Source organism: Pseudophryne corroboree, chromosome 2, assembly GCF_028390025.1.
Source record: "Pseudophryne corroboree isolate aPseCor3 chromosome 2, aPseCor3.hap2, whole genome shotgun sequence".
NCBI classification, from domain to species: domain Eukaryota; kingdom Metazoa; phylum Chordata; class Amphibia; order Anura; family Myobatrachidae; genus Pseudophryne; species Pseudophryne corroboree.
In genome coordinates, this window is record NC_086445.1 from 649802256 (window position 1) to 649825798 (window position 23543).

The 23543-nt window shown below is 47.6% G+C and overlaps 1 protein-coding gene across 1 annotated transcript in view; it reads right to left on the reverse strand.

Annotated features, from left to right (window-relative positions):
* Positions 1-1057: 1057 nt before the first annotated feature.
* Positions 1058-23543, reverse strand: part of MYO19 (myosin XIX) — a 450559-nt gene continuing 428073 nt past the window's right edge. Inside the window, exon 24 of the mRNA XM_063955000.1 lies at positions 1058-2080. Within this exon, the coding sequence (XP_063811070.1) occupies positions 1961-2080 (120 nt within the window). The 3' untranslated portion in view covers positions 1058-1960. The remainder of the gene's footprint in view (positions 2081-23543) is intronic.

The window sequence follows — 23543 nt, forward strand, 5'->3', positions numbered from 1 at the left end:
TAAGGTGTGTACACACGGTGAGAAAAATCTGTAAGATGTTGACTATGTAGTTAAAATCTTAAGGAACGTTAGTGCAGATCTCATGGTGTTAAGAAGCTTGCGAAACCGATTTGATCCCGGTGCGCACTCCTGTGAGATCGGTATTGCAAGGTTAGATAGTCAAGATTGACTTGCCTGCACAATCTATCTATCTATCTAGTGTACGATCTATTACAAAGTATAGGCAAAATTGGCACTTAGTCAGAATCGTACATAGACAAAATCTCAAGTACAGATCGTCAAAATCTGTGCTTTCTCGGGCATGGTCCACAGGATAACAATGGGATATGATGGAGCATCAGCGGATTGGCACCAATCGATCAAAGTTTTCTGGCCTCCCAGGATGCAACGGGCCCGTCCATATATCCCCGCCCCCTGGCTCAGGCAAATCAGTTTTTTGTTTGGTGCGGCAGGAGCCGGACCATGGTCAGAGTGCTGCTGTTTTTTTTTTTTTTTTTTTTTAAGCCCTAAGCTTTCTTATTTTATTTTTATAGTCTTACTATTTTTTTTTTTTGAGTGATCTTTCTAAACAGCATCTTGTACGCATATTAGAAAGAGTCGCTCCAACAACTCTCCGCAGGGTCGCGACAACTCTTACAGTACAGTGCTGTTTCGGCGGGCGTCGGATATACTAGCAGGTCCAGCAGACGTTACCAGGCTGTGGCCGGAGAATGGGGATAAGGTAAGGCATCGGTTCCGCTAAGAAGTGGAATGTTGACACAGCCACACTGTTTTGGGAAGGAGACTACCAGACGGTAGCTGACGCGCCGCCAACACCGGTGCTCCAGCGCTAGGCCTTAGGGATCATAGGCTCCAGGAATAGCATGAGGCTGCGATCCCTAGGGTTGATGTCAGCAGGGGCAGTCAGACGCTCTCCTGTTTGCCCCTTCCCCCAATTCATGACCAGTTTCCGTCGAGGCTCCCGCTATGAACGGTTTCCTTTTTTCCGTCTCAGACTCTACCACGAGGTGGCACTATCGTATCATAGGTGGCTGTGTGACCGGTGCGTCTGTGTTCATTGTGTGCTACCACAAGGGGATCCAGTCGCAGCATAGGCGGCTGTGTGACCAGAGTTCAAGGAAATCGCATAGTCAACATCAAACATAATAAGGATCTTACCGTGTACACACACCATAAGGATTCTTGTTTATATTTAACCATCTTATTAAATATTTAGAATTATGGGATGTGGTCAGGAGACCGACTGTCACATAACCTCCCCCTACATCCCGCTCTGTCATAATCCCAACAGTTGGCATGCCGACCAATGGACTTTTCAACTCGTGGGTGTCCATGACACCCAAAGACCGAGCCTGCAGCGTAGTGAACCTGCAAGGGGCTTACTGCACTCGCCACCCCGGGCTAGGATTCCGCAGCTGGGATCCCAACGTCTATATGTTGACTGTTTGTCTCCTGACCGCCGGACGAGCGCACCACACTCAAAAATTACTTGTGTAATACAGAAAAAATATAGTACAGATTGACAAATTAATGTGTATTATTATAAGTTAGTGTTACTGCCATTAGGACTACTTTCAGAATACATACATACAGTAGGTCAGTGCAAAATCTCACAATATATATATATATATATATATATATATATATATATATATATATATATATATATATATAATGTGGCTAGCTAATACTCCTTAAGGTATGGGTACAACTAAATCATGGCGTTCTCTATTGTAGTAGACTTTACATAGACAACATAACCTGCTATTACAAGTCAACCTAGGATAAATATATTTTGTACAGATCCAGTTCTTGTATATAAAAATTAGAGGCTATATAAATATGCACTAGCGATAATAGCAGCACTGGAATATTTGGTGCATAATTGTTTCAGAAGTCCCTGAAGAAAGTTCATTTTCCTAGATGGTATTAAAATTATTTGTGCTTATACCAACAGTCTTCAATTGACTTTTTTTTCCAGCAATATTTCATTAAATCCCAATAGACCACAGTTGAACGCTGCCGGACATATGTTGGCAAAATGCAATGGAGACCTCTTGTAGTGAAACTTCACAGATCCCTGGGGAGAAAAAGATGTTACAGAGAAGATGCACATTACTCAAAATGAATATATTATATATGTAGTTATCAGAATAAAGATTACATGTTATACCTGCAAGAGAACAGTTTAGCATGCTCTGTATTGAACCTAGAAGCTAAGACAAATAGGAATATACAGTACTAACAATACACAGCATTCACATTTTCAAATCTTCACTATAGGGATATTTACTTAATACCACTGTAGATTATGAAGTGAATTTAAAGGAAATGTTAAACCAAACACTACACTTTAGCAGTAAAACTTCTTAACAAAACTTCCTAACAAAGTTAGGAGTATAGGAGATTATTTTTCTAAAATAACAGAAAGCGAGACAAGTCAAACGTATTTGCCATCTATTCATAGCCGAGTGGCTTCTATACTCTTAACATGCTGCACGTGAGTCAATGATATGGGTTTACAAAAACCTAAATATACTATATTTGTATACCTACGTTTGGAGCTTATTTACTAAATGGCATTGATTAAACACTATTTTGATTATAGACTTTAACAATCCCCGTATTAAGCAGACTGCTCAGTCAGGAGGTGCAGCCATTTTCTGGTTTAATTCAGATCCTATTCATCAAATACCAGTCCAGCAGGGGTGTAGTATGTTATGCCAGCGCCCAGCATACCAGCGCTGGGATCCCGAACGACTGCAAGCAGGCAGCGGGGTGAGCTTAAAAGAGCCCCTTGCTGGCTTTCTGCGGGCACTGTGGCGCGCTGCGCTATTTATTCTCCATGTGTAAACTGTAAAAACTTTTACAGGGGAATTCAATCCCTCAGCATCAACCTGATGTGCTGCGCCAGTATGGCACACATCATCTGCTGGCATCACACATTTTTCCTTGCATCCCATCACAGACATCACTAGGGGGTTGTGAACTGAACCCAGGTATCATCCTTGGAGGGGGAGACCACAAAACTGCTCCTCTTTAGTGACTGTAAGCCAAGTGCTGCACTGTTACATTACTGTGCAGCGCCCAGCATTATGGTGCAGGCAGAGTCTACAGGAATGCTACGCATGCCACCAGTGATGAAAATGGGGTCCATGCCCCTTTTTTGGATGTGCTCTATTTTGCGCACCAAGTGTCACCAGTCCCAGTGACCCCATAGAGGTGTGAGGGAAATTGTGCACTGTTGGCACTACTGTAAGATAACGATATGGTAAAAACGTGGCCATTACCAGCAGGACATTGTACAGATTTGAATTCCGTATGTTTTGCAGCTAACTTTCATAGCTCTGAACAAAAGAGGAAACTTAGGATTCTGAATGGCACATTTAGGTACAAGGTACTAATAGTTAAATAAGTATTTTGATCAGGCACACAACAGGGATATTGCGATTGCTTTCTGATAGCTAATTTCCAGAACTGGAAGGATATTACCCTGGTTTAAACAAATACATAAAAATCTCCTAGCAAAACTCTTGCTCGCTGAGAGAATGCAGTTTATGCAAGCAGGGTGCAACCAAGCATTCGCTGTAGACTCCATATTGTAGGGAAACCTCTACTGGAGGACCCAGTGGCTTAAATTCACCTGCAGATTGTCTTTCCCTTCCCCCCAGCCTTCTATGTTCTGAAGGCTCTCTTCCACTCTTAGTTCTGCAATGAAGACAGATGTGTGAAAAAATAGGATTTTAATTACCTACCGTTAAAGCCTTTTCTCATAGACCGAAGAGGATGCTGGGGTCCACATTAGTACCATGGAGTATAGACTGGTCCCTTGGGAGCCATGGACACTTTCAGAGTTTAATAGTGTGGGCTGGCTCCTCCCTCTATGCCCCGCCTACCAGATTCAGTCTCGAAACTGTGCCCGAGAGATGGACATACTTCGAGAGAAGGAAATACACAGATAGTGGTGAGATTCACACCAGCTCACACATAACAGAAAATCAAGCAACCAGCTTGAAACAACTCGGCAATGGCTGAACAACAGTACTTAACCAAGTAACAATGCAGTACTCAACCAAGTAACAACTGCAGGGAAACGAAGCGCTGGGCGAGAGCCCTGATCCTCTACGGACTACAAGAAAAGGATTTACCTGTAGGTAATTGAAATCCTATTTTCTCTTAAACGTCCTTGAGGATGCTGGGGGTCCACATTTGTACCATGGGGATGTACCAAAGCTCCCAGTACGGGAGGGAGAGCGCAGAGGCTCCTGCAGAACCGATTGACCAAACTTTAGGTCCTCAGAGGCCAAAGTATCGAACTTGTAGAACTTAGCAAACGTGTTTGACCTTCACCAAGTAGCTGCTCGGCTAAGCTGTAAAGCCGAGACACCCCGAGCAGCTGCCCAGGAAGAACCCACTTTACGAGTAAAGTAGGCCTTAACGGATTTTGGACACGGCAATCCTACTGTAGAATAGGCATGCTGGATAGTTAACCTGATCCAGCGAGAAATCGTCTGCTTAGAAGCAGGCCACCCAACCTTGTTGGGATCATAAACGGCAAACAGAGCGTCCGACTTTCTGTGACGAGAAGTTCTCTTCACACAAATCTTCAAAGCCTGTACAACGTCCAAGGACTTTGAGGTAATTGAGGAGTCAGTAGCCACTGGCACCACAATAGGTTAGTTGATATGAAAAGCCGACACAACCTTCGGAAGAAATTGCTGACACATCCTGAGCTCAGCTCTATCTTCATGGAAAATAAAGTAGGGGCTCTTGTAGGACAATGCCCCCAATTCTGACACACGTCTAGCAGATGCCAATGCCAACAGTGTGACAGTCTTCCAAGTACGAAACTTGAACTCAACCTTCTGTAAAGGCTCGAACCAATCCGACTGCAGGAACTGCAGTACCACGTTAAGATCCCAAGGTGCCTTAGGAGGCACAAAGGGAGGTTGGATGTGCAGAACCTCTTTCAAGAAAGTCTGAACAAACAAACAAAGAGGAAGCGGGGTGCAAATCCCCACCCCCAAATTCCCTTCCGCACACTGAAAATTACTTGTAACCATCCCTGAATCTATCTGGTAATAAAATTCAGAGAATTCGTCACAAATGTTTGCAAACACATGTTTAGCTGCTGGCCACTTCACGGCTTCTCTGATACAGCAGTCCTAACTACTTGATAGCAGTGCCCACATTGGGCCATGTAATTTGTCACAGTATGCCTCATAATAAAGGCCATTACTAAAACAGTTCCAGACTGAGAGCTAACTTACCAGGGAGCCACCCCCAGGATCTCCCATTGGCACAACAAGGAACAGCATGCCTTCCAAATGCTGCTCCCATTCAATGCCTCATGCACACAAGCAAACAATTTGGAAGCTGCTCAATCATACCTGGAGATAATTATATATCAGGTGCTGGAAGGGGGAGGGGTCACAGGCATGCTGTTCCTTGTTGTGCCAATGGGAGATCCTGGGGGTGGCTCCCTGGTAAGTTAGCTCTCAGTCTGGAACTGTTTTAGTAATGGCCTTTATTATGAGGCATACTGTGACAAATTACATGGCCCAATGTGGGCACTGCTATCAAGTAGTTAGGACTGCTGTATCAGAGAAGCTGTGAAGTGGCCAGCAGCTAAACATGTTTTTGCAAACATTTGTGACGAATTCTCTGAATTTTATTACCAGATAGATTCAGGGATGGTTACAGGTAATTTTCAGTGTGCGGAAGGGAATTTGGGGGTTGGGATTTGCACCCCCCTTCCTCTTTGTTTGTTTGTCTGTGACCCCTCCCCCTTCCAGCACCTGATATATAATTGTCTCCAGGTATGATTGAGCAGCTTCCAAATTGTTTGTCTGCAAGAAAGTCTGAACCTCAGGGAGGGCAGCCAATTGTTTCTGGAAGAAAATGGACAAGGCCAAAATCTGGACTTTTATTGAGCATCAGGCCCACATTCACCCCTGCTTGCAGGAAGAGGAGAAACCGTCCAAGTTGAAACTCCACCGTAGGAAACTTCTTGGATTCACACCAAGACACATACTTTTTCCAAATCCGAGCTAAGATTTGGCGTTCAACCTCCATGCCGTCAAACGTAGCCGTGGTAAGTCTTGATAAGCGAATGGCCCCTGTTGCAGAAGGTCCTCTCAAAGAGGAAGAGGCCTCGGACCTTCCAGCAGTAACTCCAGAAGATCCGCGTACCAAGCCCTTTTTGACCAGTCCGTAGCAATGAGGATTGCCTGAATTCTTGTTCTTTTGAGAATCCTTGGGATGAGTGGAAGTGGAGGGAACACATACACTGACTTGAACACCCACGGAGTTACCAGGGCGTCCACCGCCACTGCCTGTGGATCCCTCGACCTGGAACAATACTTCCGAAGCTTCTTGTTGAGGCGTGAGGCCATCATGTCTATATGAGGAATGCCCCAAAGACTTGTCATCTCTGCGAACACCTCTGGGAGGAGGCCCCACTCTCCCAGATGGAGATCGTGGGGTATATGCAATTGCGGTCGAATACCGGCTGGAATTCGACCGTTTTTGGATTCGACACAATTCGACAGTCGAATCCCGGCCGCCGGGACCCGAATTTGACATATTCAATAAAAAACGGATTTGACAGTCCCGCTGTCGAAAAACGGACCAATTGACGATAGTGTGCGTCCTGGATTCGACTTCATGGACGGCACAAAAGTGTTCAAAAAACCCTGAAAAAAATTGCGTGGGGTTACCCCTCCTAAAGCATAAGCAGCCTCGGGCTCTTTGAGCTGGTCCTGGTTGTAAAAATACGGGGGGGAAAATGACAGGTGATCCCCCGTATTTTAACAACCAGCACCGGGCTCTGCATCCGATCCTGGTGCCAAAAATACGGGAGACAAAACACGTAAGGGTCCCCCGTATTTTTAACACCAGCACCGGGCTCCACTAGCTAGAGAGATAATGCCACAGCCGGGGGTCACTTTTATACCGGTCCCCGCGGCCGTGGCATTAAATCCCCAACTAGTCACCCCTGGCCAGGGTACCCTGGAGGAGTAGGGACCACTTAAATCAAGGGGTCCCCGCCCCTCCAGCCACCCAAGGGCCATGGGTGAAGCCCGAGGCTGTCCCCCCCCCCCCCCCCATCCAAGGGCAGCGGATGGGAGGCTGATAGCCAAGTCTCAAAAAAAGAATGTTTTTTTTTTGTAGCACAACTACAAGTCACAGCAAGCCTCCCCGCAAGCTGGTACTTGGAGAACCACAAGTACCAGCATGCGGGGGGGGAAACGGGCCCGCTGGTACCTGTAGTTCTACTGCAAAAAAAATACCCAAATAAAAACAGTACACACACACCGTGACAGTATAACTTTATTACATACATGCACATCGACATACACACATACTTACCTATGTTGACACGAGGCTCGGTCCCCTTGTCCACGTAGAATCCACAGGGTACCTGTAATTAAAATTATACTCACGACAATCCTGTGTAGATCGGTCCTCTTCAGAGTTTGTAATCCACGTACTTGGCAAAATAAAAAAACGCAAAACACGATCCCCGACTGCCGGGACCCCCCGTGACTGCTGTCAAAGAGGGTCCCATTAGCCAATCAGGGAGCGCCACGTCGTGGCACTCTCCTGATTGGCTGTGCGTGTCTGAGCTGTCAGGCGGCGCACTCGAGATACAATGTAGCACATAGGCGCTCCATTGTATTCAATGGTGGGAACTTTGCGGTTCACGGTTGACCGCGAGGTTACTCGCGGTCAACTGGTGACCGCAAAGTTCCCACCATTAAATATAATGGAGCGCCTATGCGCCGCCTGACAGCTCAGACGCGCACAGCCTATCAGGAGAGTGCCACGACGTGGCGCTCCCTGATTAGCTGAAGGGACCCTCTTTGACAGCAGTCACGGGGGGTCCCGGCAGTCGGGGAAAGGGGTCCCATGTGTAAACATGGGACCCCTTTCAGTGCGTGGATTGTGTTTTGCGTTTTTTTATTTTGCCAAGTACGTGGATTACAAACTCTGAAGAGGACCGATCTACACAGGATTGTTGTGAGTATAATTTTATTTACAGGTACCCCGTGGATTCTACGTGGACAAGGGGATTGAGCCTCGTGTCAACATAGGTAAGTATGTGTGTATGTCGGTGTGCATGTATGTAATAAAGTTATACTGTCACGGTGTGTGTGTATTGTTTTTATTTGGGTATTTTTTTTGTAGTAGAACTACAGGTACCAGCGGGCCCGTTTTCCACCCACATGCTGGTACTTGTGGTTCTCCAAGTACCAGCTTGCGGGAGAGGCTTGCTGGGACTTGTAGTTCTACTAAGTGGTCCCCACTCCTCCAGGGTACCCCGGCCAGGGGTGACTAGTTGGGGACTTAATGCCACGGCCGCAGGGACCGGTATAAAAGTGTCCTCCGGCTGTGGCATTATCTCTCTAGCTAGTGGAACCCGGTGCTGGTGTTAAAAATACGGGGAACCCCTACGTGTTTTGTCCCCCGTATTTTTGGCACCAGGACCGGGCGCAGAGTCCTGTGCTGGTTGTTAAAATACGGGGGATCCCCTGTCATTCCCCCCCCCCCGTATTTTTACAACCAGGACCGGCTCAAAGAGCCCGAGGCTGGTTATGCTTAGGAGGGGGGACCCCACGCAATTTTTTCCAGGAATTTTAACTCATTCCCATCCCACTGAAAAACATGCACTAATCTCTCCATATTATTTTAGTAAGAAAAAAAAAATATATATATATTTTAAAAAATATATTAAATAATACTTGTGGCTCCTAAATAGACAAAACAAAGTAGATAATCCCTTCTAATATAAATAGACATGCTATTAGCAATCAAAAAAAAACAAAAAAAAGATGTTTTAAAAAAAAATTATTAGATCACGACAGCAAAATGAGGCAGAATGAAATTGACGGACTGACTGTCGAAAAGCACTGTTGTCGAATCGACATTCTTCAATTGAATATACTTTTGTCGAAAAGCCGCATTTTTACCATTGCAGACATGTCGAATTTGAGAAATGTCGAATTGCAAAAAGTCAAATTTGAAGCGGCAGGTTTTTTGTCGAAAAGTACTGTATTGCATTGTCAAATCCAATTCGACAGGTTTTTTTTGTCGAAAATGCCCCGTTTTTCGGCAATTCTACCGCAATTGCATATACCCCCGTGTCTGCTGAGGAAGTCCGCTTCCCAGTTGTCCACTCCTGGATTGAAGATTGCTGACAGCGCCACCACCTGCTTTTCCACCCAGAGGATGATTCTTGTTACTTCTGACATTGCAGCTCTGCTCTTCGTTCTGCCTTGTCGGTTTATGTAGGCCACTGTCGTTACATTGTCCAACTGAACCTGAATGGCCTGATCTTTCAAACGATGTGCCACTTGCAGAAGACCGTTGTACATGGCCCTTAGTTCCAGAATGTTTATCAGAAGGATGTATTCCAGACTTGACCAACTTCCTTGGAAGTTTTCCCCTTGGGTGACTGCTCCCCAACACCTGAGACTTGCATCCGTGGTTAGGAGGATCCTATTCTGAATCCCGAACCTGCGGCCCTCTAGCAGGTGAGAAGTTTGCAGCCACCAGAGGAGCGATATTCTGGCTTTCGGTGACAGATGTATCCTCTGGTGCATGTGAAGATGAGATCCCGACCATTTGTCCAGGAGATCCAGTTGGAAAGACCTTGCGTGAAATCTTCCGTACTGTAAAGCCTCATAGGAGGCAACCGTCTTTCCCAGAAGACCAATGCACTGATGAACCGAGCCCCGGGCTGGCTTCAGGACACCCCGGAACATTGCCTGTATCACCAAGGCTTTCTCCTCCGGCAGAAACACCCTCTGTACTTCCGTGTCGAGTATCATCCCCAGGAAAGACACTTTCCTTGTCGGCTCCAAATGCGACTTTGGAAGATTTAGGATCCACCCGTGATCCTGGAGTAGTTGAGTTGAAAGAGCAATGCTCTGAATCAGCTTCTCCCTGGAAGATGCTTTTATCAGCAGATCGTCCAGATAAGGAATTATGTTCACCCCCTGCTTCCGGAGAAGTAGCATCATCTCCGCCATGACCTCGGTGCCAACGGCAAATCTTAGATAAGCCTGGTGAGGCGACCAGATCAGAATGTGAAGGTACGCAACCTTGATGTCCAGGGATACTAGACATTCCCCCTCCTCCAGACCTGAGATGACTGCTCTCAGAGACTCCATCTTTTGAATTCCCTCAAATAAGCGTTCAATGGCTTTAGATTCAATATTGGCCTGACCGAACCGTCCGGTTTCGGTACCACAAACAGGTTTGAGCAATAACCCTTGTTTGTTAAGTGAGGTGGAACTGGAACAATAACATTTGACCTTAGCAATTTTTGAATGGCTTCCTGTAGGATAGCACTGGTAAGCCTGAGTTGAAGAATCTGTGAGTTGGGAGTTCTTGAAACTCCAGTCTGTACCCCTGGGCAACAATGTCTAGTACCCAGGGGTCTAGGCCTGAGGACGCCCAGACATGACTGAAATTTTTTAATCTTGCTCCCACCTGCCCGATCTCCAGGCTGAGAGGTCCACACCATGCTGAGGATTTTGAGGAAGCAGAACCGGGTTTCTGTTCCTGTGAACCTGTTGGTGCAGGTTTTCTGGATTTCCCCCAACCTCCTCTAAAGAAAGTGGAAAGGGGTTTGGACTTCTTAGCTTTCGCAGTCTGAAAGGACTGCATGGTAGATGTAGGATAAGATTTCCTAGCAGGTGGTGTAGCTGAGGGAAGGAATGTTGACTTACCCGCAGTTGCCGTGGAAATCCACGCATCTAATGCTTCCCCAAACAGAGCCTGACCTGTGAAGGGTAGGTTCTCCACACTCTTCTTGGATGCCGCATCCGCAGACCATTGGCGCAGTCAGAGTCCCCTGCGTGCCGAGACAGCCATGAAGAGGCCCTTGCATTGAGATGCCCAAGGTCCTTCATGGCCTCCACCATGAAACCTGCAGAGTCCTGTATGTGACGTAAGAACAATTCAATGTCACTTCTATCCATAGTCTAATTCCTCTAGTAAAGTGCCTGACCACTTTACTATGGCTATAGAAATCCACACACAAGCAATAGTAGACCTTAAAGCCATGCCAGTAGCTGTGTATAAAGATTTGAGTATAGTCTCAATCTTACGGTCAGCCGGCTCTTTTAAAGGGGTGGACCCTTGGATAGGTAGAAACACTTTTTTAGACAACCTAGACACAGAAGCATCTACTACAGGCGGGATTTCCCATTTTTTCCTGTCCTCCTCAGCGAAAGGAAGAAAAGAAATGAGAATCTTTTTTGGGATCTGGAATTTTTTCTCCGGGTTTTCCCATGATTTTTTAAATAATGCGTTTAATTCCTTAGACGCAGGGAATGTAACAGAGGATTTCTTAGTATCAGTAAAGTAAGTCTCCTCTGCAGGCTCAGGTACCTTATCAGTAATGTGTAAAACGTCCCTAATCGCCTCAATCATAAGTTGCACCCACTTAGCAAGGGATGCATCTCACCCCCGCATAGCCCTATCACCGTCCCTTGTATCAGAGTCGGTATCTGTGTCAACTTGCATTATCTGGGCAAGAGCACGCTTCTTAGGGTAATTAATTAGGGTCTGTGAAGAGGCAGTGGGAGCTGAATATGACAAAACCTAAACAGACTTTTTCAAAACCTGTGTTTCCGTCTCATTATGAGCTATCCGAGATGAAATCTGGGATATCATACCCCTAAGAGAATCCACCCATGGGGGTTCGGATTCAGGAGGCTGAGACAGTATACTACAGTCCTGAGTACAAGGAATAGACTCTTCTGGAGAAGATACACACTCTGCAGGACAGGATACAGAGTTCTGAGACATGTTTATGTGAGCTATACAAACACACACACACACACAGGAAAATGTCAGACACCGTTTCCCCCAGAGTACCTTCAGAGAGACACAGAGTATAAGGAGCCAGCCACACAGCGCCCCAGTAGGCAGTTTATATAGAAAACAGACGGCGCTGACTAAATAACCTTAATAGATTAAAAATATCTCACTCCTCCCCCCGTCTATAACACCCTGGTACCGCAGAGGTATGCTGGAGTTATGTGGAGGGCAGCGCTCCCTGTCAGCATCTCTTCAGTGTGATATGCAGGGAGAAAATGGCGCTGGTGAGTGCTGGATCCGCTCTGAGGAAGAAGCTCCGCCCCCTGTAATGGCGCGTCTTCTCGCACTTAGAGATTATACTGGCCTGAGGTAAATCTGCAGCAAACAGTGGGTTAGACCTTGTCAGCTATATGTGACCAGTGTAGGGTATTGCGCTAGCCCAGGGCGCCCCGCACAGCGCCGCACCACAGTACTACTGAGCCCTCCAGATCGCAGCCTGTCAGAGCTGCGCTCCTACCCTTGTGCCGCCATTTCCCGCCGGTGACCCACTTACCGTGGCACTGGTGTCATACTCACCACTCCATCTTCTGGCTCTGTTAGGGCGTAGCGGGTGTGCTGCGGGAGTGAGCGGTCGCCTCGTGGGCTTGCGATCATCACCCTCAGGAGTTCAGTGTCCTGTCAGCGGAGATAGGAGCCATTAACCTCCCCCCCCCCCCCCCCCAAGTCCCACGAAGCAGGGAAGTTGTTGCCTGCAACCTCCCTGTACCTAACTCTTCAAAAAAAAAAGATAAAACTAGAGAAACTCCTAGGAGCTCCCCTAGCTGTGACCGGCTCCACTGTGCACTTTTTCTAAACTGAGTCTGGTGGCGAAGGGGGGGGGGGGGGGGGGGCATAGAGGGAGGAGCCAACCCGCACTATTAAACTCTTAAAGTGCCCATGGCTCCCAAGGGACCTGTCTATACCCCACGGTACTAATGTGCACCCCAGCATCCTCTAAGACAGGCATGTCCAAACTGCGGCCCTCCAGCTGTTGTGAAACTACATATCCCAGCATGCCCTGACACAGTTTTGCTGTCAGAGAATGTTAAAGCTGTGTCAGGGCATGCTGGGATGTGTAGTTTCTCAACAGCTGGAGGGCCGCAGTTTGGACAAGCCTGCTCTAGGACATAAGAGAAAATGCCATTGTCAAATCTGACCATTTTGGGAACTCGCAAAACTGCTGACCACAGCCCAAAAATGCCATCTTATTTCATATGGTCTAATAATGCAAGTCAGCCAGGAAAAAACCTCAGTGTAGGATAGAAATAATTTGTGTTCTTGTACGCACTACAACTCACCTGCTCCTATTTCTTGTAGGACAGATATATACTGAGGAAAATGGGGATTTTAACAAATTTCTTTTCTTGTAGCGGGTAGGGGTAATCTCACATGGTGATATCCTGGCCATGTAATGAACATTTACAAACGTCTCATGCAGTATTTGTATGTTAAAATGTAAAAAATAAGAATTTACTTACCGATAATTCTATTTCTCATAGTCCGTAGTGGATGCTGGGGACTCCGAAAGGACCATGGGGAATAGCGGCTCCGCAGGAGACTGGGCACAAAGTAAAAGCTTTAGGACTAGCTGGTGTGCACTGGCTCCTCCCCCTATGACCCTCCTCCAAGCCTCAGTTAGGATACTGTGCCCGGACGAGCGTACACAATAAGGAAGGATTTTGAATCCCGGGTAAGACTCATTACCAGCCACACCAATCACACCGTACAACTTGTGATCTGAACCCAGTTAACAGCATGATAACAGAAGGAGCCTCTGAAAAGATGGCTCACAACAACAATAACCCGATTTTTGTAACAATAACTATGTACAAGTAATGCAGACAATCCGCACTTGGGATGGGCGCCCAGCATCCACTACGGACTATGAGAAATAGAATTATCGGTAAGTAAATTCTTATTTTCTCTAACGTCCTAGTGGATGCTGGGGACTCCGAAAGGACCATGGGGATTATACCAAAGCTCCCAAACGGGCGGGAGAGTGCGGATGACTCTGCAGCACCGAATGAGAGAACTCCAGGTCCTCCTCAGCCAGGGTATCAAATTTGTAGAATTTAGCAAACGTGTTTGCCCCTGACCAAGTAGCTGCTCGGCAAAGTTGTAAAGCCGAGACCCCTCGGGCAGCCGCCCAAGATGAGCCCACTTTCCGTGTGGAATGGGCTTTTACAGATTTTGGCTGTGGCAGGCCTGCCACAGAATGTGCAAGCTGAATTGTACTGCAAATCCAACGAGCAATCGTCTGCTTAGAAGCAGGAGCACCCAGCTTGTTGGGTGCATACAGGATAAACAGCGAGTCAGATTTTCTGACTCCAGCCGTCCTGGAAACATATATTTTCAGGGCCCTGACTACGTCCAGCAACTTGGAATCCTCCAAGTCCCTAGTAGCCGCAGGCACCACAATAGGTTGGTTTAAGTGAAATGCTGAAAACACCTTAGGGAGAAATTGAGGACGAGTCCTCAATTCCGCCCTGTCCGAATGGAAAATCAGATAAGGGCTTTTACAGGATAAAGCCGCCAATTCTGACACGCGCCTGGCCCAGGCCAGGGCCAACAGCATGACCACTTTCCATGTGAGATATTTTAACTCCACAGATTTAAGTGGTTCAAACCAATGTGACTTTTGGAATCCAAAAAAAAAACTACATTGAGATCCCAAGTGCCACTGGAGGCACAAAAGGTGGCTGTATATGCAGTACCCCTTTTACAAACGTCTGAACTTCAGGGACTGAAGCTAGTTCTTTTTGGAAGAAAATTGACAGGGCCGAAATTTGAACCTTAATGGACCCCAATTTCAGGCCCATAGACACTCCTGTTTGCAGGAAATGTAGGAATCGACCCAGTCGAATTTCCACCGTCGGGCCTTACTGGCCTCGCACCACGCAACATATTTTCGCCAATTGCGGTGATAATGTTTTTGCGGTTACATCCTTCCTGGCTTTGATCAGGATAGGGATGACTTCATCCGGAATGCCCTTTTTCCTTCAGGATCCGGCGTTCAACCGACATGCCGTCAAACGCAGCCGCGGTAAGTCTTGGAACAGACAGGGTCCTTGCTGGAGCAGGTCCCTTCTTAGAGGTAGAGGCCACGGATCCTCCGTGAGCATCTCTTGAAGTTCCGGTTACCAAGTCCTTCTTGGCCAATCCGGAGCCACGAATATAGTGCTTACTCCTCACCATCTTATCAATCTCAGTACCTTGGGTATGAGAGGCAGAGGAGGAAACACATACCCTGACTGGTACACCCACGGTGTTACCAGAGCGTCTACAGCTATTGCCTGAGGGTCCCTGGACCTGGCGCAATACCTGTCGAGTTTTTCCCAACGGTTTATAATCCTGTGGAAGACTTCTGGGTGAAGTCCCCACTCTCCCCGGGTGGAGGTCGTGCTGAGGAAGTCTGCTTCCCAGTTGTCCACTCCCGGAATGAATACTGCTGACAGTGCTATCCCATGATTTTCCGCCCAGCGAAGAATCCTTGCAGCTTCTGTCATTGCCCTTCTGCTTCTTGTGCCACCCTGTCTGTTTACGTGGGTGACTGCCGTGATGTTGTCCGACTGGATCAACACCGGCTGTCCTTGAAGCAAAGGTCTTGCTAAGCTTAGAGCATTGTAAATGTCCCTTAGCTTCAGGATATTTATGTGAAGTGATGTCTCCAGGCTTGACCATAAGTCCTGGATATTCCTTCCCTGTGTGACTGCTCCCCAGCCTCGCAGGCTGGCATCCGTGGTTACCAGGACCCAGTCCTGAATGCCGAATCTGCGGCCCTCTAGAAGATGAGCACTCTGCAACCACCACAGGAGGGACACCCTTGTCCTTGGTGACAGGGTTATCCGCTGATGCATCTGAAGATGCGACCCGGACCATTTGTCCAGCAGGTCCCACTGGAAAGTTCTTGCGTGGAATCTGCCAAATGGGATTGCTTCGTAGGAAGCCCCCATTTTACCCAGAACCCTTGTGCATTGATGCACTGAGACTTGGCTCGGTTTGAGGAGGTTCCTGACTAGCTCGGATAACTCCCTGGCTTTCTCCTCCGGGAGAAACACCTTTTTCTGGACTGTGTCCAGGATCATCCCTAGGAACAGAAGACACGTCGACGGAACCAGCTGCGATTTTGGAATATTGAGAATCCAATCGTGCTGCCGCAACACTATCTGAGATAGTGCTACACCGACCTCCAACTGTTCCCTGGATCTTACCCTTATCAGGGAATCGTCCAAGTAAGGGATAACTAAAATTCCCTTCCTTCGAAGGAACATCATCATTTCGGCCATTACCTTGGTAAAGACCCGGGGTGCCGTGGACCATCCCTACGGCAGCGTCTGAACTGATAGTGACAGTTCTGTACCATAAACCTGAGGTACCCTTGGTGAGAAGGGTAAATTTTGACATGAAGGTAAGCATCCTTGATGTCCCGAGACATCATGTAGTCCCCTTCTTCCAGGTTCGCAATCACTGCTCTGAGTGACTCAATCTTGAATTTGAACCTCTGTATGTAAGTGTTCAAAGATTTTAGATTTTAGAATCGGTCTCACCGAGCCGTCTGGCTTCGGTACCACAATAGTGTGGAATAATACCCCGTTCCCTGTTGCAGGAGGGGTACCTTGATTATCACCTGCTGGGAATACAGCTTGTGAATGGCTTCCAAAACTGCCTCCCTGTCCGAGGGAGACGTCGGTAAAGTCGACTTTTGGAAACGGCGGGGGGGGGGAGACGTCTCGAATTCCAATATGTACCCCTGAGATATTACCTGAAGGATCCAGGGGTCTACTTGCGAGTGAGCCCACTGCGCACTGAAATTCATTGAGAACGGGCCCCCACCGTGCCTGAGCTTGTAAAGCCCTAGCGTCATACTGAGGGCTTGGCAGAGGCTGGAAAGGGTTTCTGTTCCTGGGAACTGGCTGATCTCTGCAGCCTTTTTCCTCTCCCTCTGTCACGAGCAGAAAAGAGGAACCTTTTGTCCGCTTGCCAACAAAGGACTGCGCCTGATAATACGGCGTCTTATTTTGAGAGGCGACCTGGGGTACAAACGTGGATTTCCCAGCTGTTGCCGTGGCCACCAGGTCTAAAAGACCGACCCCAAATGTCCCCTTTCAAAGGCAATACTTCCAAATGACGTTTGGAATCCGCATCACCTGACCATTTTACTGGTAGAATTGGACAACGCACTTATACTTGATGCCAGTCGGCAATTATTCCGCTGTGCATCATGCATATATAGAAATGCATCTTTTAAATGCTCTATAGGCAATAATATACTATCCTTATCTAGGATATCAATATTTCCAGTCAGGGAATCCGACCATGCCAACCCAGCACTGCACCTCCAGGCTGAGGCGATAGCTGGTCGCAGTATAACACCAGTATGTGTGTAAATACCTTTTTTTGGATACCCTCCTGCTTTCTATCAGCAGGATCCTTAAGGGCGGCCATCTCATGAGAGGGTAGAGCCCTTGTTCTTACAAGCGTGTGAGCGCCTTATCCCCCCTAGGGGGTGTTTCCCAATGCATCCTAACCTCTGGCGGGAAAGGGTATGCAGCCAATACTTTTTAAGAAATTATTAATTTTTATCGGGGGGAAACCCACGCATCATCACACATTTTATTTCTCAGATTCAGGAAAACTACAGGTAGTTTTTCCCTCACCGAACATAATACCCCTTTTTTGGTGGTACTCGTATTATCAGAAATGTATAAAACATTTTCCATTGTCTCAATCATGTAACGTGTGGCCCTACTGGAAATCACGGTTGTCTCTTCACCGTCGACACAGGAGTCAGTATCCGTGTCGGCGTCTGTATCTGCCATCTGCCTGACGGCCTATGAGACGTCTGGACAGGCACAAGCTGAGTAGCCGGCTGTCTCATGTCAACCACTGTTTTTTTATATAGAGCTGACACTGTCACGTAATTTTCAACAGTACATCCACTCAGGTGTCGACCCCCTAGGGGGTGACATCACTGTTACAGACACTCTGCTCCGCCTCCACATCATTTTCCTCCTCATACATGTCGACACACACGTACCGACACCCAGCACACACACAGGGAATGCTCTGATAGAGGACAGGACCCACTTAGCCCTTTGGGGAGACAGAGGGAGAGTTTGCCAGCACACACCAGAGCGCTATATATGTATAGGGACAACCTTACAATAAGTGTCTATCCCTTATAGCTGCTTATATCTGTTATTTTGCCAAATAAGTGCCCCCCCCCTCTTTTTTACCCTGTTTCTGTAGTTGCAGGATGCAGGGGAGATTCTGGGAGCCTTCCTACCAGCGGAGCTGTGTGGGAAAAATGGCGCTGTGTGCTGAGGAGATAGGCCCCGCCCTCTTCACGGCGGGCTCTTCTCCCGCTTTTTACTGGAAAACTGGCAGGGGTTAAATACATCCATATAGCCCAGGAGCTATATGTGATGTATTTTTCGCCAACTAAGGTAAATTCATTGCTTCCCAGGACGCCCCCCCCCAGCGTCCTGCACCCTCAGTGACCGGAGTGTGAAGTGTGCTGAGAGCAATGGCGCACAGCTGCAGTGCTGTGCGCTACCTTATGAAGACAGGAAAGTCTTCTGCCGCCGATTTATGGACCTCTTCTTGCTTCAGCATCTGTAAGGGGGCCGGCGGCGCGGCTCCGGGACCCATCCATGGCTGGGCCTGTGATCGTCCCTCTGGAGCTAATGTCCAGTAGCCTAAGAAACCCAATCCACTCTGCACGCAGGTGAGTTCGTTTCTCTCCCCTAAGTCCCTCGATGCAGTGAGCCTGTTGCCAGCAGGTCTCACTGAATATAAAAAACCTATTTAAACTTTTACTCTAAGCAGCTCAGGAGAGCCACCTAGATTGCACCCTTCTCGTTCGGGCACAAAATCTAACTGAGGCTTGGAGGAGGGTCATAGGGGGAGGAGCCAGTGCACACCAGCTAGTCCTAAAGCTTTTACTTTGTGCCCAGTCTCCTGCGGAGCCGCTATTCCCCATGGTCCTTTCGGAGTCCTCAGCATCCACTAGGACGTTAGAGAAAATAAGAATTTACTTACCGATAATTCTATTTCTCGGAGTCCGTAGTGGATGCTGGGGTTCCTGAAAGGACCATGGGGAATAGCGGCTCCGCAGGAGACAGGGCACAAAAAGTAAAGCTTTAGGATCAGGTGGTGTGCACTGGCTCCTCCCCCTATGACCCTCCTCCAAGCCAGTTAGATACTGTGCCCGGACGAGCGTACATAATAAGGAAGGATTTTGAATCCCGGGTAAGACTCATACCAGCCACACCAATCACACTGTACAACCTGTGATCTGAACCCAGTTAACAGTATGATAACAGCGGAGCCTCTGAAAAGATGGCTCACAACAATAATAACCCGATTTTTGTAACTATGTACAAGTATTGCAGATAATCCGCACTTGGGATGGGCGCCCAGCATCCACTACGGACTCCGAGAAATAGAATTATCGGTAAGTAAATTCTTATTTTCTCTATCGTCCTAGTGGATGCTGGGGTTCCTGAAAGGACCATGGGGATAATACCAAAGCTCCCAAACGGGCGGGAGAGTGCGGATGACTCTGCAGCACCGAATGAGAGAACTCCAGGTCCTCCTTAGCCAGGGTATCAAATTTGTAGGATTTTACAAACGTGTTTGCCCCTGACTAAATAACCGCTCGGCAAAGTTGTAAAAGCCGAGACCCCTCGGGCAGCCGCCCAAGATGAGCCCACCTTCCTTGTGGAATGGGCATTTACATATTTTGGCTGTGGCAGGCCTGCCACAGAATGTGCAAGCTGAATTGTATTACACATCCAACTAGCAATAGTCTGCTTAGAAGCAAAAGCACCCAGTTTGTTGGGTGCATAAAGGATAACAGCAAGTCAGTTTTCCTGACTCCAGCCGTCCTGGAACATATTTTCAGGGCCCTGACAACATCTAGCAACTTGGAGTTCTCCAAGTCCCTAGTAGGTGCAAGGCACCACAATAAGCTGGTTCAGGTGAAACACTGACACCACCTTAGGGAGAGAACTGGGGACGAGTCCGCAGCTCTGCCCTGTCCGAATGGACAAACAGATATGGGCTTTTTTGAGAAAAAACCACCAATTTGACACTCGCCTGGTCCAGGCCAGGGCCAAGATCATGGTCACTTTTCATGTGAGATGCTTCAAATCCACAGATTTGACTGGTTTTAAACCAATGTGATTTGAGGAATCCCAGAACTACGTTGAGATCCCACAGTGCCACTGGAGGCACAAAAGGGGGTTGTATATGCAATACTCCCTTGACAAAATTCTGGACTTCAGGAACTGAAGCCAATTCTTTCTGGAAGAAAATCGACAGGGCCGAAATTTGAACCTTAATGGACCCCAATTTGAGGCCCATAGACACTCCTGTTTTCAGGAAATGCAGGAAACGACCGAGTTGAAATTTCTTTGTGGGGCCTTCCTGGCCTCACACCACGCAACATATTTTCGCCACATGTGGTGATAATGTTGTGCGGTCACCTCCTTTCTGGCTTTGACCAGGGTAGGAATGACCTCTTCCGGAATGCCTTTTTCCCTTAGGATCCGGCGTTCCACCGCCATGCCGACAAACGCAGCTGCGGTAAGTCTTGGAACAGACATGGTACTTGCTGAAGCAAGTCCCTTCTTAGCGGCAGAGGCCATAAAACCTCTGTAAGCATCTCTTGAAGTTCCGGGTACCAAGTCCTTCTTGGCCAATCCGGAGCCATGAGTATAGTTCTTACTCCTCTACGTCTTATAATTCTCAGCACCTTAGGTATGAGAAGCAGAGGAGGGAACACATACACCGACTGGTACACCCACGGTGTTACCAGAACGTCCACAGCTATTGCCTGAGGGTCTCTTGACCTGGCGCAATACCTGTCCCGTTTTTTGTTCAGACGGGACGCCATCATGTCCACCTTTGGTATTTCCCAACGGTTTACAATCATGTGGAAAAAACTTCCCGATGAAGTTTCCACTCTCCCGGGTGGAGGTCGTGCCTGCTGAGGAAGTCTGCTTCCCAGTTTCCATTCCCGGGATGAAACACTGCTGACAGTGCTATCACATGATTTTCCGCCCAGCGAAAAGTCCTTGCAGTTTTTGCCATTGCCCTCCTGCTTCTTGTGTCGCCCTGTCTGTTTACGTGGGCGACTGCCGTGATGTTTTTCCCACTGGATCAATACCGGCTGACCTTGAAGCAGAGGTCTTGCTAAGCTTAGAGTATTATAAATTTACCCTTAGCTCCAGTATATTTATGTGGAGAAAAGTCTCCAGACTTGATCACACTCCCTGGAAATTTTTTCCTTGTGTGACTGCTCCCCAGCCTCTCGGGCTGGGCTCCGTGGTCACCAGCATCCAATCCTGAATGCCAAATCTGCGGCCCTCTAGAAGATGGGCACTCTATAACCACCACAGGAGAGACACCCTTGTCCTTGGATATAGGGTTATCCGCTGATGCATCTGAAGATGCGATCCGGATTATTTGTCCAGCAGATCCCACTGAAAAGTTCTTGCGTGAAATCTGCCGAATGGAATTGCTTCGTAGGAAGCCACCATTTTTACCAGGACCCTTGTGCAATGATGCACTGTTTTTAGGAGGTTCCTGACTAGCTCGGATAACTCCCTGGCTTTCTCTTCCGGGAGAAACACCTTTTTCTGGACTGTGTCCAGAATCATCCCTAGGCACAGCAGACGTGTCGTCGGGATCAGCTGCGATTTTGGAATATTTAGAATCCACCCGTGCTGTTGTAGCAGTATCCGAGATAGTGCTACTCCGACCTCCAACTGTTCCCTGGACTATGCCCTTATCAGGAGATCGTCCAAGTAAGGGATAATTAAGACGCCTTTTCTTCGAAGAAGAATCATCATTTCGGCCATTACCTTGGTAAAGACCCGGGGTGCCGTGGACAATCCAAACGGCAGCGTCTAAAACTGATAGTGACAGTTCTGCACCACGAACCTGAGGTACCCTTAGTGAGAAGGGCAAATTTGGGACATAGAGGTAAGCATCCCTGATGTCCCCGGACACTATATAGTCCCCTTCTTCCTGGTTCGTTATCACTGCTCTGAGTGACTCCATCTTGATTTGAACCTTTGTAAGTGTTCAAAAAAATTTTTTAGAATAAGTCTCACCTAGCCTTCTGGCTTCAGTACCACAATATAGTGTGGAATAATACCCCTTTTCCTTGTAGTAGGAGGGGTAATTTAATTATCACCTGCTGGGAATACAGCTTGTGAATTTTTTCCCATACTGCCTCCTTGTCGGAGGGAGACCTTGGTAAAGCAGACTTCAGGAGCCTGCGAAGAGGAAACGTCTCTACATTCCAATCTGTACCCCTGGGATACTACTTGTAGGATCCAGGGGTCCTGTACGGTCTCAGCGCCATGCTGAGAACTTGTCAGAAGCGGTGGAGCGCTTCTGTTCCTGGGAATGGGCTGCCTGCTGCAGTCTTCTTCCCTTTCCTCTATCCCTGGGCAGATATGATCTTATAGGGACGAAAAGACTGAGGTTGAAAAGACGGTGTCTTTTTCTGCAGAGATGTGACTTAGGGTAAAAACGGTGGATTTTCCAGCAGTTGCCGTGGCCACCAGGTCCGATGGACCGACCCCAAAAAACTCCTCTTCCTTTATACGGCAATACACCTTTTTGCCGTTTGGAATCTGCATCACCTGACCACTGTCGTGTCCATAACATCTTCTGGCAGATATGGACATCGCATTTACTCTTGATGCCAGAGTGCAAATATCCCTCTGTGCATCTCGCATATATAGAAATGCATCCTTTAAATGCTCTATAGTCAATAAAATACTGTCCCTGTCAAGGGTATCAATATTTTTAGTCAGGGAATCCGACCAAGCCACCCCAGCTCTGCACATCCAGGCTGAGGCGATCGCTGGTCGCAGTATAACACCAGTATGTGTGTATATACTTTTTATGATATTTTCCAGCCTCCTGTCAGCTGGTCCTTGAGGACGGCCCTATCTATAGACGGTACCGCCACTTGTTTTGATAAGCGTGTGAGCGCCTTATCCACCCTAAGGGGTGTTTCCCAACGCGCCCTAACTTCTGGCGGGAAAGGGTATACCGCCCATAATTTTCTATCGGGGGGAACCCACGCATCATCACACACTTTATTTAATTTATCTGATTCAGGAAAAACTACTGTAGTTTTTTCACATCCCACATAATACCCTCTTTTGTGGTACTTGTAGTATCAGAAATATGTAACACCTCCTTCATTGCCTTTAACGTGTGGCCCTAATAAGGAATACGTTTGTTTATTCACCGTCGACACTGGATTCAGTGTCCCTGTCTGTGTCTGTGTCGACCGACTAAAGTAAACGGGCGTTTTAAAACCCCTGACGGTGTTTTTGAGACGTCTGGACCGGTACTAATTGTTTGTCGGCCGTCTCATGTCGTCAACCGACCTTGCAGCGTGTTGACATTATCACGTAATTCCCTAAATAAGCCATCCATTCCGGTGTCGACTCCCTAGAGAGTGACATCACCATTACAGGCAATTGCTCCGCCTCCTCACCAACATCGTCCTCATACATGTCGACACACACGTACCGACACACAGCACACACACAGGGAATGCTCTGATAGAGGACAGGACCCACTAGCCCTTTGGAGAGACAGAGGGAGAGTTTGCCAGCACACACCAAAAACGCTATAATTAT